The sequence below is a fragment of the Tetrao urogallus genome, assembly GCF_951394365.1.
Source record: "Tetrao urogallus genome assembly, chromosome: 24".
In the NCBI taxonomy this organism is placed as follows: domain Eukaryota; kingdom Metazoa; phylum Chordata; class Aves; order Galliformes; family Phasianidae; genus Tetrao; species Tetrao urogallus.
The window spans coordinates 2,270,112-2,288,969 of record NC_136837.1 but is presented as its reverse complement, the minus strand read 5'-3'; the positions used below and the strand labels follow the sequence as shown (position 1 = coordinate 2,288,969).

Here is an 18,858-nt window from a genome sequence, read left to right as displayed (position 1 = left end):
TCAGCCCCCTCCATCCAATCCCAATGCTGTCCCCGTGGCCCCCTCCGCACCCCCAGCCCCTGTGCATGGGGCAGGACCCCCACACAGCTGTGGAAGCAGCTGTGCCATCTCACGGGGCTTTGTGCACGCTCACAGCGACTCGTGGGAACGTGTGCTCCAGGCAAGGGCTGTGAGCAGAGCTTGGGGGGTGGGGGGTGGGGGGGCTGCGTGGGGTCCCTGGGGCCCACACTGCCCCCTTCCCAGTGCTTTTCCCACGCTGCTCCCCCCGCAACGAGGCAGCTGTGTGCGGAAGGATGAGGCTGTGCCTGGCCCTGTCCCAGCAGCTGAGATGCAGGGATGGGAGCTCCACGTCCTTCGCTGGCTCTGTGCAGGGCTGTGCTCAGCAGAGCGTCCCCTGAATTCAGCCCCAGGGCAGATGGAGCTGCTGGCTGCCCCCCTCCCCGAGCTCACGTGGAGCAGCTCTACTTCTTCCCATGTTATCCAGAAGAGCCTGAGACCGCTCACAGTGACCCCATGGGTGTGATGGATGCTGAAACAGACCGAGGGCGAGCGCTGGGACCTGGCGCATGAAAATGCCCAGCAGTAAAAGCAGCACTCATCTGAGCTCAGTGCCTCTGGGGTTTCTGGGAATTGGGTTTGAGTCAGTTCCCAGTGCAGGCCGCCAGCAGAGTTTTATAGTAGCTCAGCAGTGATCACCTGCAACCCATCTCCCTGCCAGTGCATGGAGCAGCAACAGGAACAGCCTAATTAGCGGCCAGGCCAGGCCTAATGAGCCATGCTGAGAGCTGTGCTGCTGTGGCTGCTCCTGGCTGGGTTGCCTTCAGCTCAGCTCAGTGCTGCGCAGGGAGCAGCATTTGTGCATCAGCAGGCACAGAGCATGGAACGACGCCCCCCTGTCTGCAGGGTCCCACAGGGTCCCTGACCCAAAGGGCTGTGCTCCAGGAGGGCAGCAGCCAAGGAAGAGGCAATGATTTGTCAGAGGTTTGGAGCTGCAGTTACAGCCCTGTGCCCCTCAGCCACAGCAGCTCCCAGCACAGTGCTGTGTTTGCACACCAATGACATTTTCTTTGGGTGGTGCCAACATTCAAGGCCAAAAGCCGCTCCTTTAATCATGGGGTGAACAAGGAGCCCGTTGTGCTGGGGGTGCTCTGGCCCCATGCAGTGGGGCAGCAGCAGCTGTGGGCTGCGGATGGAGGCACAAAGGAGAAATTCACACAGCCAAGCACACTGCACGCGTTATGGGGCAGCTCCGGGCTGCTCCCCAACAAAGCGCTGCCTTCAGCCCCTTCAAGAGGGGAGGAGGACACACAGGGGTGCGTTCCTGGATCTCCTGGCAGGAGGAGCAGCTGGGAGAGCTGTGCAGCACAGGGCTGAGCTCAGCCCTTCCCCAGGAGCATCGTGTGCTGCAAGAACTGGTGCTGCTTTGCAGCCAGAAGGATGTCAGCTCCGGATCAGGATGGGAAGGATGTGAGCTCCGGATCAGGATGGCCAGGTAAAGCACTGGGAGCCTCAGCCATGCTCCTCTCAGCAGTGTGGAAGTCAGCAATCGTTTTGCTCTTTGCTCTGTGTGCCTTCCAGAGAAATCAGGTTCCCTGTAACCTGCCTGGAGTGACGATGGCACAGCTGAGTGACAGCTGAGCTGAGTGACAGCAGCCCCGCTGCCCTTCCTGCCCATGTGGGGACAAATCGTCACACAAATCAGCTCCAGCTGTGCACCTTTATGCAGCCTTTCCTATGCCCAGTGTGTGTGAATGTAACATTTGGAGGGCCACAGACACCCCACTTCACTCTGCATTTCTTCATTTCTCTCTGGGAATGGGCAGTGCCACTGCTGTGTCGGTGCAGCTTCAATTCAGGGCAGAGCTCACCGGGTCTGAAGCACAGTAAGCTGAGAGCTGCAGCTGTGCAGGAGCCCCTGTGGGCCACTCCTGTGTGCTAGATGCGGTTGGAAATGAGGGAGACCCAACGTTGGTCATCTCACATGCAGTCACCATTGATCTGCAGGACACCAGAAGGCTCAGCATAACGACGGGTGCACAGAGCAGAGGGCAGAGATGGGGCAGAGCTGCTGCACTGCTGGGTGCAGGGAGGGCCCTGTGGGAGGGCTGGAACAGCCACATGTGGGGCCAAGAAGACACCCTGGCCACCACCCACATCCCCACACCGCTGGCAACAGCCCTGCAGCTCCCAGCCCCACTCAGTGCCATGCAGGGGTTGCAGTTGGGTTTTCTCCCCTGGACAACTCCCACTGCTGCTGTGCTGAGCTGAGCTGCATCCTTCCCTGATGGGATGCAGGGCTGCTGCTTCCTCACCTCCCTGCTGCTCCGCTTCCTCTTCCTTCGCGTCCCTCCCAGTGTTTATTCACTGCTCTCAGATGCTCTGTGAAAAGCAGAAGAAATGGGGGGTGGGGGTTATTTTTAGAAGCTGCAAAAGGAATTCAACCCAAGGCAAATGCAATTACTTCAGGTTGCAAGCAGGCTTCTGAGCAGCGAGAATTATCTTTTAGATAGCAACTGGCCTAAAATCAATGCCACGAAGCCATCATGCACTGAGAGCATCGTTCAACCATTTGAGAACATTTACAGGAGCCAAATGGGGTGGGAGAGGACGGACAGTGCTGGCTGCTGCAGACACCCGGATGGCAGCCCATGGTGTGCTGCGTCCCACCCCAGGAGCTGTGCATCCACTGCTGCTCTGGGCAGAGCCCCATGCTGCTCTCAGCCTGCGTGCTGTGCTGCCTCCAGAGCACATTTGTGCTGCAGGCTCTCCTTGATGCTATTCCTGGACCACTTTTAGGGCCCTCGTGGCCCAGAGCTGCTGCTGGGCTGTTCCAGAGTGGGGATGGAGGAGGGGTGGGAGGGCTCCTTGTTCAGAGCTTTCACTCTGCAGTTGCAGAAGAGACTGAGCTCCATCTCTGCTCCTCTCCTCTGCCCCGGTGAGCGCAAAGAGGAGAGAAGGACTGGAGCAGATGATTAAAACAGTGAATAAAATGGCACGGAGGTCCGTAGGATGATGTTCCCCGACAGATTCACCCCCAAGTGCCACGCGCCCCACGCATGGCAGCCGCCCAGCCTTGCTTAATCATCCCATTGTTTCTTTATAACATTAATTAAACATTCCTCTGGGATTGTTGGAACCTGATTAAATCGGGGTCTTACTAAAGCGGGTGAAGAATCCAAACAAGTGTGGGCTGGGTTTGCACGGCCTGATTTTACTCAACTGCACGCAGTCATCATCAACCAAAGCACACACGGATGGAGGAGTGGGGTGGCCTGAAGTTATTTCCATGGCACAGAGCTGGGGCCTCTGATGAATGGTGCCCTGGGCTTGGGGCTGCTGTGTGCCATGAAGCCCTGGGCTGGGGGATGGCTGGAGGGATGCAGAGCTTCCATCCATCACAGGAAGAGTTGGGCACATTGTTCCCAGCTGAGATCCGCGCATCCTGCAGCGATGGACTGCGAATTGCTTCCCAAATTATATGAGTAATTACAATCAATGAGAGGGTATCCTGTTAAATAACGTAATTAGGTGAGCGCAGCAGTGTTGGTGTTCTCCTGCCTGCAGACAGCTTTAATCCTCTCCTCACTGTCTGTGCACAAGGAGGGGTGGGGGCACCGTGTGGGGCCATGTCCAGCTCTGCTGCAATGGTGTGGGATTCCATGGGGTCAGCACTGGGGATCCCATAGGTGAGCAGTTTGGCCACTGGCCGCCTGCACTGTGCTGACATGGGGATTTGCCCATCGTGTCCACATCTCACAGCACTGCAGAGATGGCAAAGCCCAGTGGTGCTGGAAACTCTGCACTGCTTCCCTGCCCGCAGCTGCAGCCTCTTCTTCCCATCCCCATCCCCAGGACTGGGGCTGTCCCAGTGCAGAGCTCCTCACCTCTACCTTAGGAACCACTGGGACAGCCAATTAGTGGGTATGCCAGGATTAATTAGTGTCAGCGTAATGGTTTGGAACCAGAGGGCTCAGTAAATGGACATCTTCAATTCCAAAGCCACTGTAGGTTTACTCTGCTCTCTTTCAGCTCGATGGCATAGGATGCTGAGTGCTACAAGTCTGTTTTGTCCTAATCCTGCTCGTTTCAGGGCAGGGACTGAAGCCTCAGCCCATTAGGAGATACACAAAGATCTCTGCTCCTACACGGCAGTTCTGAACTCCAAGGGGCTCTGGGAAGGTGCAGGCATCTGGCCAGACAGCTCTCACTGCAGGGCTGGGATCCACATTATTATTTTACAGCATCGTGTCCATGACTTCGCTCTCTCCCAAAGGAAGCATGGAGAAGTCCTCAAGTCGGTGCTTATTTTTCCAGCTGCAGCACACAGGGAGATGAGAGTCCATGCGTTCTGCTCTTATTTTAAGCTTGTTTGTGATTTTCCGAGGTAGCGAATTGTTGCAAAGACGCGTCACATCAAATTACAGTTGTCACATTAAATCACACGACGGCAAAAAAGAAAGAACCCGAGCCCCCGCTGGGAACATAATCCTCTCTGGTAGAGATATGGGGAAGCATACCTTTGACATGCTGCAGCAATGACAGGTTGGTCCCAGGAGACCAAAGCATGGACAGCAGGGGCAGAGCAGCTGCTCAGCAGCAGTGCGTGGCACAGGAGCAGCAGTCGCAGGCAGGGCCTGGCAGCAGTCGGCTTCTGCACCGCTCTGAGCTGCATGCTGGCTGCTCATCTGGGTGGCAGTGGTCACTCGGGCTGCAGGGTTGGGGGGTGATGGCCTTCCCCACAAGCTTGAGGAATCATGGAGCAGCAGCAGCTGAGCAAAGGGACATAGAGGGACGTGCACAACAAAGCAAGGTGCTGCTTTTGTGAGAAGCTCTGCTATCTGCCCAACAGCAGCACTGGTATGTGGGCAATGTTAAGAGACAGGGTGAGCAGCAAGCACAGAGGTCCTCTCCTGAATTCTTTTTGGCCCAGAAGACCTGGTGAGCTCGATCCAGGGAGCAGAAAACTTGGTACAAAAGTGGCCCCGACTCATTTCCACACATTAACATGCGTGCATTCAGCTCAGGCAGCTGCATGCATAAACGCCTGGTGAGCTGCCTCCGGGTGCAAGCTCTCTGTAATCGGGCTGGAACGGAATGAAAAGAGGAGGATGGGGAGGGCTGGTGCAGGCAGCGGGGAGAGCTGCAGCTGCACAGCACCACTGCCATCACGGCAGCCAACACTCTGTCATTGAGCTGGGAGTGACCTGGGACCTCGATTCTGCCTTCAGACGGGGCTGCTGCAACGTCCTCCGTCTGGAGCAGATGTGAAAGCATTCTGCAGTGCTCCTCCTGAGGCACGCAGTGCTCTGTGCCTTCAGACCCTGCAGGTTGCTATAGACTGGAGAGGACAGAAATAGTGCTGTGGGATGGAGCGGCCCTTTGGAGAAGGAAGGCACTGCTCTGCTGTGCACAGTTGAGTCCCCTCCTGGCACTCCCCTCTCCACGCATCCTCCAGGGCTCCAGCTCCAGCTTTCACCTGTCACAGGCAGAGCAAAGGGACTAATTAAAAGTGACAGCACATCACGTTCGTTAGCTCAAGGTTCCAAATGTCACCCGTCAGCACCAACCTGGTGGTGTGAGCACAGGGAGGCCCCTGGCAGGACCCATCTCGCGTGGCTGCTAATGGGACCTGTGCCCACGCTGGGGTCCGGCACACACAGCGCTGGGAGTTGTGGTTCCGAGCTGCCCTTCAGCCTCTGCTTTTCTGCTTGGGGATTGATTTCTCCTTTCTGCTCTCCAGCTCGCTGAAGGCCGAGAAACCCGAGCAGGTGTTTCTGACAGCAGGGCAGAGAACCACAAAAGCTGCAGGAAGGGACAGGAGCGGGCAGAAGGGCCATCCCCAGGTTAAATCCAAGGGCAAAACCCCATCCCCTGCAGCTGAGCAGGGATGGCACAGCTCCCAGCTGAGGGAAATCGGTGCCAGAAAGTGGTTTGTATGTGTTCTGTGAGAGCAGCCCAGGCTGCCCGCCAGCTGGAGAGGGCTCAGTACTTGATTAGAAATGCCACGTGGGTACAATAAACAAAAGGGAAGATAAACATATCCTCATCTGCAGAGACACGGGTGTTAAAGCGTGGTTCAGTTCTTGGGAGCTTAAAGGGGGAGAAGGGATTCTGCTGTTGGTCAACAACTCAATGAAGGTGGTGGGGAACGTGTTGGAGTGAACAGAGCAGCACTGGGCTGTGAAGGATACGGATGTGACAGTTGGTTTCTTTCCTCATACCAGACTCAATATGAGGGGAACTGAGGGGAAATTGTTAAGTTTGTCTGCACTCAGGAGCCCTTCTGGTTAGTGGGACACAGCAGTGCAGCAGTGGGACCACCAGGAGCAGTGGGGGGAGCAAGAAGGCAATGCCTATGTTTGCCTTCCTCTTGCCCAGTGTCAGCCCACCCTCTTGTCAGACAACAAGCTGTGAAATGCTTTTGAAAACAGAGGCTTTTTAATTACAGGCACATTTGTGAGCCTTCTGGAGGCCATCTGACTGAGGGAAGCACGCTGCGAGCATCCGTGCTGCCTGGGATGGGAGAGCATGGAGGCAGAGTGAGGAGCAGCCCTGGGAATCAGGGCACCAGATGGGAGAACCCAGAGCTCTGCACACAGTGATATGGGACAGACACAGCACTGCCCTGGGCCCATGGCACAGGCAGCAATGGGCAATGATGGGAGTTGCTGAGCAGCAATGGGCATTAATGAGCAGTGATGGGCAGCAGTGGGCAGCAATGGGCAGAACAGGTTGCCCAAGGAGGCTGTGGATGCCCCATCCCTGCAGGCATTCAAGGCCAGGCTGGATGTGGCTCTGGGCAGCCTGGTCTGGTGGTTGGTGACCTGCACACAGCAGGGGGTTGAAATGAGATGATGATTGTGGTCCTTTTCAACCCAGGCTGTTCTATGATTCTATGACTCTACGAAATGGGCAGTGCTGGGCAGCAATGGGCATCAATGGGCATCAATGGGCATCAGTGGGCATCAGTGGGCATCAGTGGGCAGTGCTGAGCAGTGCTGCTGCTGCCACCAGTGAGCACAGGACCGGGACCATCTTTCACACTGCCTCATTAACCCCCCCGTGTCTGAATGAATGTTATTGGTGTCAAATTAATTTCAGCACATCTGATTCCCTCTGTGCTTCGCACGCCCCAAGACTTGAGATTTCTAATAAATCCAAACTCCTGAGGTTCATTTTCGAGTGCTGCCTTCCACAGGGCAGGTTCATGGGGGAAGGTGGTTCTGTAATTATTGCACAGGGTTTGGTATTAATCGCACCTATCAAAGATGCAGAACACGGCCAGGACCTCATTAAAGACTGTCATCGTGCTAATTAGGTAGGTCTCATACTTAATAATGGGGAACTATTTCATGGCAGTTTCATGAAAAAAGAGGAGAAAAAGCCATTATCATTTCAGGAAAAGTCCCTGGAGAAGTGAAATGGTAATTCACAAATCCTCCCCACGTCTATTAGCAAATCCTGCTCCGGAGACAAAAAGGGGTAGGGCGTCTGGCTCGGCTGATAGTCCTTATTGTCTGAATGCCTCTTAAGGAATATTAATTAAATATATATTTTTTTTCTCCCAAGAACGTGGAGATGCAACTACATTGTCTCACGATTTTCAAGCGGCTGTTTGAAGCCTGGATCACGCTCAGCTTGTCACTGTAAACACCCCAGAAAATCCTACAATGCAAAATACCCTTTGGAGGTACACTCAGGGGTCAGAGAGGGCACACGGGCAGCAGGAGCTGTGCTGGGCATGGGGTCAGCTGCCTGCACAGCCAGGGAAAGGGGGGAATTTGGTTCTTGGTTCTGGAAAGAGCTGTTGTGCTGCATTCTGCTGTCTGGTGTTGCTGCTGCTTATAGAAAGCTCCTTCTCTTTGCTGGTGGGAAAGGACCGGTGGGGACCGGGGGGAGCATATGTAATAAACAGGATGGTTTGCTGATAAATAAAACACTGCAAAAACAGCTTTTCAGCATTCGGAGAAACGTGAGACAAAACAATCAGACCTGAAGCCCGTGAAGAAGGAAAACAAAAGCTGCTTGCAACTCAGGTTCCTGAAAAAGTGCTGAGCAGCGCTGGCAGATGCTGACCCGCTCTTCTCTCCTTGTATGGGCAGAAGCAGGGCTTGCCTTGTGCCTATATTTAATTGCTGAGGGGAGAAAATATTTCTCTCTCCATGCCTCTCCTCCACCGGCCTGTGTGTCCAGGGAGGCTGGAAGAGTTGCACGTTTGAAAAACCAAACACTGCTGCTCCCACTCTTAAATTGGAATGAGCAGAACAGGTTTTTGCAACCCAACACCACAGAACTCAGCTGTGTGCTGAGCCCTCAGGATGTGTCTCCAGTGGGATGGGGCCTGCAGACACACGCCTGACCTCAGCTTCCATGCTGGGGTTTGGGTCTGGGGGCTGAGGCTGACATGCACGGTTTGGACACCGAAACCACGACACGGAGCGCTCCGTGTAGGGATGATGCTGCTTTATTGGTTGCTCTTGGAGAGCGGGACGCTGAAGAACTTGGTTCTTTCAGGACAGGGTTTGTACACCACAGCATAAGAAACAAAAGGATAACAAAGGTCTCTTGCAAAATTGTGTCACAGTGCAACGATAACAAGAAACATCCGTGGCAACGTTGTGTTGTGTCTCGATGCGACCCCTGGGAGAAGAGTGTGGGGAAAGAGGCAAAGCTGCTGAAATGGGCCAATGTCACAGCTCTCTGAGCACGGATCTCATCCTGCTGCTCTGTCTGCAGGGGAAGGAGAGTGCTGCAGGTACAGCAGAGATGCAGCCTGGGTGGAAAAAAACAGCTGAAACACAGCAGAGCTGGGATCCAACACCTGCAGTGGGCGACTGTCTGAGTACGGCTGTCTTCTGAATTCAGAATTTTCCTTCCTTTCAAAGAAGTCCTTTGGGGTCATCACTGTTGAAATTGTCAGGCTCGGAACCCAGTTTTAAGTGCATGCAGGCAGGAGAAGATTTTTCTTAAAAAATTATATGTATATTTGCACACTCATACACACGCACACGCACACAGTGAACTTTGTCCTGCCGCACAGAGGTGACCTGAATCTGCTGTCAGTGAGGCAGGCTCTGGGAGCTGGCTCACCCCAAAAGCTGCCAAAGAAGCTGATGATTTTCACAAACAGCTCCTGAGGGCTTTCAAGGGGCTGAGCCAGCAGAGACGCCATGTGCTGATGGCCAAAGCCACAGCTCACTCCATGGGGAGCTCTGCCTGCTCGGCCCTGGCAGGGCACAGCGCACAGCCTCAGTCCCTGGTTTGGAAGATGCTTGGGGAAGCCACCGACCAACTCAGACCCACACAGCTGTATTGATATCAAACCCGGACTGGGTGTAGTCTACAGTATCACGGACTTTCTTGGTGCCCATTTTTGGTTTCTCCATATGGCTTTCCACTTTCGGGCACCTCTCCGCTTTGCTGTGATGGTTCTGGATGTTCCCATGAAGAGGGAAGTAAAATGTCCCCTTGAGTTTGTTTGTCTTTTTGGGTCTCTTAGAAATCTCAGGCCGCTTGCCTTCAGGCGGCAGCCAGCAAGGCTTCTCCTTGAGAAGCCGATCCCGGTCTGGCCGAACGCTCCTCAGGAACTTCTTGAAGATGTTGGCTGTGAGGGAGAACTTCCTGCAGAGCTCCTGGGACCTGCCAGCAGACAGCGATGCTTCGCTCTTCTCCCCCTTCTTGTCCAGCTCTGGCAGGTCCAACCAGTTCCCAACCAGGTCGGCGAAGATGTTATCTCCCAGGACCAGGGGCTGCCTGTTTCTGCTCTGGGACATGAGGGAGGATGTCCAGTCACGGCTTTCATCACACGCAGTCCATCCCCCAGCCATGCCTTGGCTGCTGCACTCAGACGTCCTGGGATGTGCGCGCTCTGTTCTGGCTGGAGCTGGGGAAGGTCCCTTGGAGCGGGAACTGTCCTGGCTGCAGGAGGAGGAAGAGGAGGAAGAAGAGGGGATGGCGTCTCCGAGGCGGCCGCTCTCTGGGAGTGAGGTGGGACGGGGCAATGCTGGCTGTGGCACAGAGCAGGTGAGGGACGAAGGGCTGCAGCCCCCAGCTCCTGCTCGGCTCCGCGGCCGCTCCTCCGGCCCCTCTGTGCCGCCCTGACAGTGCGGGTGCTGCTCAGGGACGGGGCCTCGGCCCCCCGAGATCTCCAACTGCTCCAAAGCTGCCTGGACCTGGAGCAGCTTTAGCTCCTGCAGTGCGCCCATCATGCAGTTCATCTGCTGGTGCAGCCCGTCGCCCACCTCCTTCATGGACAGCTGTGGGAAGAAGCAGGCACTTGTCAGTGTCTGGGAGCCCCAAAAAGCAGCAGAGCTCCCTCCCCTCCCCTCATCCAAACACCGCACGGAACGGCCATCGGATACGTCTCAAATTCTCCAGGGATTTGAAACAGTTTAAAAATAAGTCAGACCCTCTGGAAACAAGAGAAGCTGACAGAAGAAGGGGGGTGTTGTGACCTGACAACAAAAACAAATAGTTGGAGATGGCAGGAATCGCCTGGCAGAGCCCCAAGGCGCAGGGCTGGGAGCAGCCGGGCTGCCTGCAGCTGGAGCCTTCACTGCTGCTTTTGTTTGCTCTGCACTGTGCAGCGAACAAACGGAAATCAGGAGTGGGAATAATGAGACTGCGCCTTCCCCTGAGAACTGTTTCTATACCCAAAGTGCTACAGTAAACGGAATCCTAGTGAGGATCACACATCACTACACAATGCCTATTGGGAACTGAATTCTCTCGTTACAGGCACTTCTCAGTGGAGGACAAAGAAATGTCGACGGACTTGAAATTTTGGAGGTAACATCGAACAAAATCCAAACTTATTTCCAGGAAGGCAACAACATCCTTGAATCCCACACTAGGAACATTAGCAGCAGTTCTGCTTTATCCCTGAAATTTGCCATACAGACTTAACTTCCCATGCTTGAAAAACTCCAGTCGTTTTTTTTTTCCAGAGCTTCTACATTCCCATCTTCTTTTGCTCCGCTGCTTTCTCTTTAGGTAGGATCTGGATCACATTCCCAAAGCTGTGCCATAAAACAAATGGGCGATACTTTCCAACAGCTGCCACTTCAGGGAGGGGATGGGAAGGAGAGGGAGAGCAGCAGGGGCTGGGGCTGGAGGTGCAGACGTCGCATCCATGCAAGGTGGTTTGCAGAGCAGATTAGCGCTGTCTAGGAAAAGCTTTAGCCTACGCTGCCAGAAACAAGCCCTTTAGAAGGCTCACTGCATTTTTTTTTCTGTGTAGCCATAGATCTTTTAAGTTTAAGGTGAAGGACAGCTGCGCCTTTTGTTCAGCTTCACCATCTCCAGCTTTAGCTTTTTACCTCTCCTTCGCTTTTGCTTAAATGAATTCAGTTATTTGCTCCATTTCCATTTCCCAGACCTGAGCTTTGTGCCAGAGCAGCCAACAAAAGCTTTGCCCTTCTGCAACAACCCGAGTCCAAAAGCAGCAAGCTCCACACCAGTTTCTGAGCACCAACCTCTGCCTGCACTTCACCACCCAGAGCCAAAACCAAGCCAGCAGACTGCACTGATTCTTCAAAGCCTCCCTCCCAAGGAACACAGTCATCACTCAGAACGAATGCGCTGCCCATGAAGACACAGAGAAGCTCTCGCCCTCCCAATTACTGCCCGGATTCCCCAACTATCTCATTTTTTAACACCAGCAAATAAACCTCTACTTCTGCAGATATGCAAATAGTGCCCCACTTCCAGACTAACAGCTCTCGGGTTACCAGCACAAAAGCTGAGGCCATATGCTCTACAAGCCTCAGACGAAACTATCACCTTACCTCTCCAGATTTGCTGTAATGCTTCTCGTCCTAACCTTTCTCGCCTTATTAATGGAAGTCTGTTTTATCTGGGGCTTTGCAAAAAGCTGGATTTGGAGCTGGCCCGGCCCCCCATTGGCTGCCTCTCATCAAATCCCCTGCAGGCACCGCGGCGCTGAGTGACAAGGGTCCTTGGTAATGACTGGGCTGATCAAACCCCAGCATATGCTGGCCGGCTCCACTGCTCACCTCATTGATTCAATTAAGTCCCCCATGATGGGTGGCATCATTACAATGCATGCCTCATCCGGCGAGGCTTTATTAAGCATTAATATTTCATGGGCAGCATTTGTCATCCGTGTGATCGTCTCTCACAGATGGACTCATCCTCCCCCCAGGATGGGGTCCGAGCCCCAGAGCCCCGTTCCAGCACTTCCCTCATGCTGGGAAGTGAACCTGAGCAAAGGAGCCAATGCCAGCCTGGGGAGTGTGAGCCCCTGGAGAAGCAGCACGGCCCTTTTCCTCTGCAGAGATGCTCTCCCCTGAAGGATGCTGAGGTTTGGATGCTGATTTTGGGGATGGCTGCAGTGTCCCCCCTGGGAAAAGGAACTGATCCCACTTTCACCAAAAGGATTGCAAAGGCTTTTAACTCTGCTTGCAAACGCTGCTGAAGATTCAGGTTGTGGAAGTTGGAAAGACAACAAACCCCAATCCGACAGAAGCCTGCACTGTCTTCTGCTGTTCACAGTGTAGGATCAGCACTGAACGAAACCCAGCCCAAGTGAAGTCACCGACTGGAGATCATTGTGCAGGGCCTTGGATCCCATCCACTTGTAATTACTCTGCGGTAATTAAGAGTACGCACCCTGGAGAGAGAACTCTGGGGAGGAAAGTTTCTTCCCTCGTGCCTAACAGCCATTCCCTCCCCTCTGCCAAGAAGATCTCACCTCCCCAGGTTCCCACTCTGCGGCTCTTTGGGCTTCCAGCAGTGGAAACAGAAATACCTCCCCCAGAACACAGAGCACAGTGCTGGCCAGGGGGTGAGGTTAAGCAACCTGGGCTGTTGGATGAGCCAGGCTGTGCAGTGACACAGTGGAAAGGATGCTGGCTGTGAGGTGCTGGGAACACAGGGCTGAGCACAGAGCCCGAACGTGGCGTGAAAGGAATTTAAGTGCAACTTGAGACAGAGCGTGAGTGTGGCACAAACCCCATAGAACCCTCATCTGGCACAGAGCCCCTGCCTGCACTCACAGAGGTTATGCAAGTGGCTTTATGTAACCCGGGCACTGTGGGCAGCAGGAGATGCTCCGCCTCGTGCTCCTGTGAGCTGCAAATCCCTGCCAGAGCACAGGGGAAGGGGCTTCAAAGCTTCACCTCTGCTTCCAACAAAAGACAGATGGGAACTGCGACAGCTCATGGGCGTTCAAATGTGTCAGTTAAAGCTGGATGCCTCAAACTGCGTCTCAAAATCCATTATTTCAGAACACTTCCCTAAAAAAATGGCATGGAAGAGTTTTACTCCTGGAGCAGCCACAACTGGTTTACGCAATTTATAAATCAATGAACCTCCCCCGGCTAATTAACACTGCAGGATGACAACTCGCCCCAAGGAGCCCTTTCACATGTGCTGGCATTTTAACAAATTCAAACCCAAATACCTCAGATGTGTGAAGAAGGGAGATTCCTGCAGCTGTTTCCCACCCCACAGATCAATTCACTTTTTAAACTCATCCAGGGAAAGAAGTTTTTCCTAGTGGCATCTAATAGGCTGTGGATGCCCCATCCCTGCAGGCATTCGAGGACAGGCTGGATGTGGCTCTGGGCAGCCTGGGCTGCTGGTTGGCAACCTGCACACAGCAGGGGGTTGGAACTGGATGATCATTGTGGCCCTTTTCATCCCAGGCCATTCCAGGATCCCAGTGATGCCTGCTCAATCCCTCTGTGCACTGCCTGCTCAGGGCTGCAGCTGAGGCGGAACAGGGAAGAGCTCTGAGCATGGCTGTGTAATGAGGAGGAAGACAGATGTCCGGCTCTGAGGTAAAAGCAATGCAACAGGAGGAAGCTATTCCTGAGAGGAACAGGAAAGAGCAAACGGCAAATAGCAGCTTGTCATAATAGGGCTGATAGGCAACAGAACCAGACAGAAACAATTGGTATTTAGAGGGGGTGACCTAATGGAGACCAAAATTATTTTAGAAGTGCTGAGCTGATCACATTGTTTCCGTTTCTGTTCGGGTCACTGTGATTAATCTTCTGCAAGCTGGAACTGTCCCAGCTCAGGTCTGCACTGTGCAGGGAGCTTCCCTCCAGCTGTGCTCTCTGGATGCTACGGCCTGCAGTGTTCTGCCTGTCCTTGAATTTCTTCACATGGATTTCAAGTCATCTTAACCTCTTTTCCTTCCAGAGTAAATTAGGGTGTAAACCGTGAGTGTGCATCTGAAAGAGGAAGGAAGGATGCTGAAACTTTCCCAAAGGTTTTCCCAGGAGGTTAAGCAGATCTCAAGCAGATGTTACCCGTGGAAGACACGGTTCACAGCACTTAGTTAGCTGTCCTCCTTACCCTGCTTCTTTCCGTTCAATTGCAACTGCCATTTGTAATGGCAGTTTGCAGCCCAGCAGCCTGCCTGCACTGGGGTATCATAAACATTCCTGAACACATGCAGATGTGATTTCAAAACTACAAGAATCCAATGCAGTCATCTTCAGGAGTCCTCCCTGGAAATAAGAGGATCAGGCTCAGGGTTGCACATGATAGGAAATCTGCTCCTGAGCTTTCTGCCCTCCTCCAAAGCAACACCAAGGAGGGATTCTGCCATAACCTCCCAGGTGCCACCCCCAGGGGCGATGGAACCTGCAAGAACTGAGCTCTTGATCAGCACAAATATGCTGTAATTCTACCTGTTGACATCACTGCACAAGCCCAGGCCTTGGTGCCCATCACTGACACCTGGTCTGCTGGACCTTCCTTGTGGGACAGCACTAACGAAGGCACAGAGGATCCTTTCTGAGTGTGACAGTTACCAGAATAGGACCCACTGTGAGACAGTACAAAATAATTGGCTGTAATTTTCACACAGAACAAATGTTCTATTCCTGTAAGATATTCATAGCAAGAAACTCTGTCTCCCAAGATGTACATTAATACAAGGAGGGACTTGGACCCTCCATCAAACTCAATAATTTGATGCATTTATAATGCAAGCGCAATGAGGACATTCAGAAGTTCAAGTCAGAAGGGTTTTTTTTTGTTTGTTTGTTTTAAATATCTACCAAAACCACAAAAAAAAAAAAAAACCACAACAGAAAGCCAAAAAAGATGAAGGTGCTCAGATCCAAGCTGCAGCTCTGGCCAACTTGACTGTGAGCCCTCACCCAACAGCCACACAAACCCCAAAGGCAAGACAAATCTGCCCCAAGGACATAGCAGCACCTAGCCAGAAATAACAAGTGATTTATTCTTCTGATTGTGGAGGAGCCTGGAAATCCCAACCCCATTGTACTACGCTGATGTTACTATGTATAAATGCAGACAATCTCTGTGTCATTAAGTTTACAGAGGTAAGGCCATCTGCAGCATGAGACGTGCAGATGAAATTCTGGAAGGGCTGCAAGCACACACTGCTGGCTCCAGATGAGTTTTCCATCTACCAGGACCCCTCGGCAGAGCTGCTCTCAAGGAATTCTTCCAGTCTGTATCCACACCTGATGGTCCTGGCCCAAGTGCAACTTCACACTTGGCTCTGTTGAACCTCATTAAATTCACATGGACTCACCTTCCGAGTTCATCAAGGTCCCACTGATGGCATCCCTTCCTTGTGTGCCATATCAACTGCAGCACTCAGCTTGAAACACGGGACCTCAGAAAGCCTGATGCCCACAGCCTTCTGTGTAGAGAAGTTATTTACTGGGAGAGGAAATACTAAGAACAGTTGGAAAGCCCAACCAGCTGCAGCACTGAGATCAGTTTAGAAGCTGAACTGGAGGAACTGACAGAGCACCTGGTGCCACAGGAAGAGGTGAACACTTGCAGACAGAAAACATAAGCAGCCCTGCAGAGCCTCACCCACGTACTGCAGACACAGGTGGGGCACCTTTAGACACGAGAAGGTTGGAAAGAGCACTAAAAACCATTGAGTGCAACCATCAGACCATGCCTGTGACTGCTGTAGACCATGCTGGTGTGACACCCAGCCTTTTCTTGGTGACTCCACCTCCCAGGGCAGCCTGTTCCAATGCATCACCGCTCTTTCTAAGAAGAAATGTTTCCTAATGACCAATCTGAACCTCTCCTGGCACAACTTGAGGCCATCACCTCCCATCCTATTGCTGCTTAGTAGGACATCCAGACTCCGGCGTCCTTCCCTGTGCGCAGCTGGTTGGTGATGCCCAGCTAAATGCTCATACATTACTAGTGAGATAACACTCAGCAGCTCAAAAAGCTGAGATACTTCTGTGCCTCAGGAGGATCTTTGCAGACTCAGAGTCTGGCTGCTAGTCTTTTGGTATTTAGTTTAATTGCATTAATGGAAGTTGCGTAAGTGCTGTGGCAGGTTTCATGACTGCCATACGAAGGACAGATGCCAGAAGGAGTGGCAGAGCATGACGTACCTCCATGCCAGCCTTACAAACTAGACGAGGTGAACAAAGTCTCTGTATCTTATGTGCAGAGGCTGAGGGGCAGTGAGCTGACCCAGCGGGTGCTGAGCTGCTCCTGAGGTCGGTGCCAGCACTGGGATGAGGCCACAGTGTCAAGAATGGATGCAGCTCCACGCTGGGCTCACGTGTGGCTGTGATGAATGGCTGTGTCAGCTGAGCTGTGCCTGGCTTCACAGTGCCTGTGAGTGGAAGCTTCTGAATGAATTCCAATCAAAGGGACACCACACATGCCAGAAACTATCGGCTTACAATGGAAAACATGCAATAGGAATATGAGCGTTCTCATTAACTGAAATGGGCCAAATTTATCTTCAGGAGCTGCTGTGAGAGGCCTGGGGGGCATTCCCAGAGCCTGACACTGAGGCTGGGCGTGCATGCCTGGACCCATGCTGCTCTGTGCCCTGTCTGGCAAAAGGCTGGGTGAGCTCAGCACACAGCTGTGCTGGGATATCCAGGCACAGCAGCCTCAGCCAGGCACACAGTCACTTCAGTACGGTCTTAATACACAAAACAGGGACAAAAAATAATTATCAGAGCTGGAATCCTCGAATCCCACACTGATGGGGGATAGAGTTGCACTGGAAGATAACCTTTCCTTGTGAACTGGGAGATGTGCCAACATTAAAAAAAAAACAAAAACAAAAAACCCTTCTCAAAACCAGCAAACAGCTGTGATGGTTGAAACTGGAGCAAACTTGTGCAGGTCAGGAAGCCTCACACCTCTGCCTTGTGCTGCCCAGCTCCTCAGGTGCACAGCTGCCCCCATCAGTACTCCTCCCTGACCATATCTGCTCCTGCACACACTGCAGATCCCTGCTTCTGAACTGGATGCTCTCTGACCAGGCTCCCATTTAGCTGCTGCACAGTGGGCAGCTGTTGTCTCTATCTGGCAGCACAAACAAACTGAGTCCTTCCCACACGAATCTTGGTTCTGGTGCATTTAATGTCTGGAGGCACGACCTGCCATGTAATGAAGAAAGTGGCAGGAAGGCAGGGTCAGGAGGCTCCGTTCCCACTCGCCATTGAGCACAGATGGCCCCAGCTGTCTCTTGCCCTGCTTGCCGGTCTTTAAAGAAACATTAATCTATTTTAATTCCAGGCTATCTTGACAGTATTGATTTTTAAAAGCTATTATTGCTGAGGATATCACTTACAGTTATTTTAATTAATACAGACCTCCCACCTCCAGTAAATCATTGCTTGCTGGCATCACTGATGACAGCAGAGCTTTTGGAGCACCCTGACATGGCTGTGCTGGGCAGCACCAAGATAGGAATTTCTGGCTGAAATAAGTTTTTAAAGTGACAATACCCTGGCTAATAAAATGCAGCTCAGGGAATGAGATGTACGTATTGCTAAGACAAAATGCAGGGTTAATGACGTTATTCTAGGCACGTTCTTTTGGACGCTACTCATTTAATCCACCTTGCTCAGATTTTCAAGACCTTCCAGGTTACACTGTGCTGAGGCTCCAGTGGACCTCGGCGTGTCTCTCTATTGACTCAGCACTGTTGCTTATACATGAAACACTTCCTGTAATTCATGAAGGATAGGAAAACCGTGGGTAAGCCTCTGTCACAGAACTCTATCCGAAATCACCATCCTGTTAAGCCCTACACCAGAAACTTCACCTACCCGTTCTGCTTTGCCTCGTCTTCCCCTTTTGTTCTCGTTATCTATTTATCGGATCGCTGCACTGCTCCCCAGACAAACCTCCGAAGACGATCCATAACGCAGCAGTTCATCCCGCTGCTCCATCCCCAGCAAAGCCCCGAGCACCAACAATGCCCGGCTCGCAGACAAGCCCCAGCAAGTTCTAGCAGCGAGGTTACAATCCGAATCCGAGCGAGAAAACAGCGCTGATTTACGACAAAGGCTTTCCTATTGAAGAAGAGGTATTTTTCCAAACGTCTGACGGCTGACAACCGCACGCTTTCTTCGCATCATTTTGATTCCTGCCAACTTACTCTTCTCGCACGCTCCCACAAACGCTTCTTTGATTCCCGATCTTCGCTGACAGCCGCTTCTTTTTCCTTTTTCCTTTTTAAAGCGCCCGCTCGCCCCGCCGGACGCGGACGGCCCCGCCGCTCCCCGGCCCCGCGCGTCCCCGCTTCGCCCCCCGCCCGCCGCCCCCTACCAGCTCCTGCTTCAGCCGCCGCAGGTGCTGCTCCATGGCCGGGCTCAGCGCTGCCCCTCCATGCGCCGCTCCGCGCTCCGCCTGCACACGGCGGGGAGGGGAGGAGAAGGGAGAGAAAGGGAGGGGGGTCCCGGCGCTGCCCGCCCCGCGGGGCGGCCCCAACCCGAGGCCGATGCGTGCGGGCACGGCGCGGCGGGGCGGCCCCGCAAACACTCCGCTCCGCTGGCGTTGGGTCCGGGCGGTGCGGGGAAGGGCGACCCGCAGCTCGTGGGAGGGGGATGCCCTGCCCTGCCCTGCCCT

The 18,858-nt window shown here is 53.2% G+C and overlaps 1 protein-coding gene across 1 annotated transcript; it reads right to left on the bottom strand.

The window, feature by feature from the left end:
• Nucleotides 1–9,293: 9,293 nt before the first annotated feature.
• On the bottom strand, nucleotides 9,294–18,594 carry INKA2 (inka box actin regulator 2; the record flags this gene model as incomplete). The annotated part of the gene is made up of 2 exons (XM_079546337.1): nucleotides 9,294–10,256; nucleotides 18,559–18,594. The coding sequence occupies 2 exons, from the start codon at nucleotides 18,592–18,594 to the stop codon at nucleotides 9,294–9,296; spliced, it is 999 nt and encodes a 332-aa protein (XP_079402463.1).
• Nucleotides 18,595–18,858: the final 264 nt, after the last annotated feature.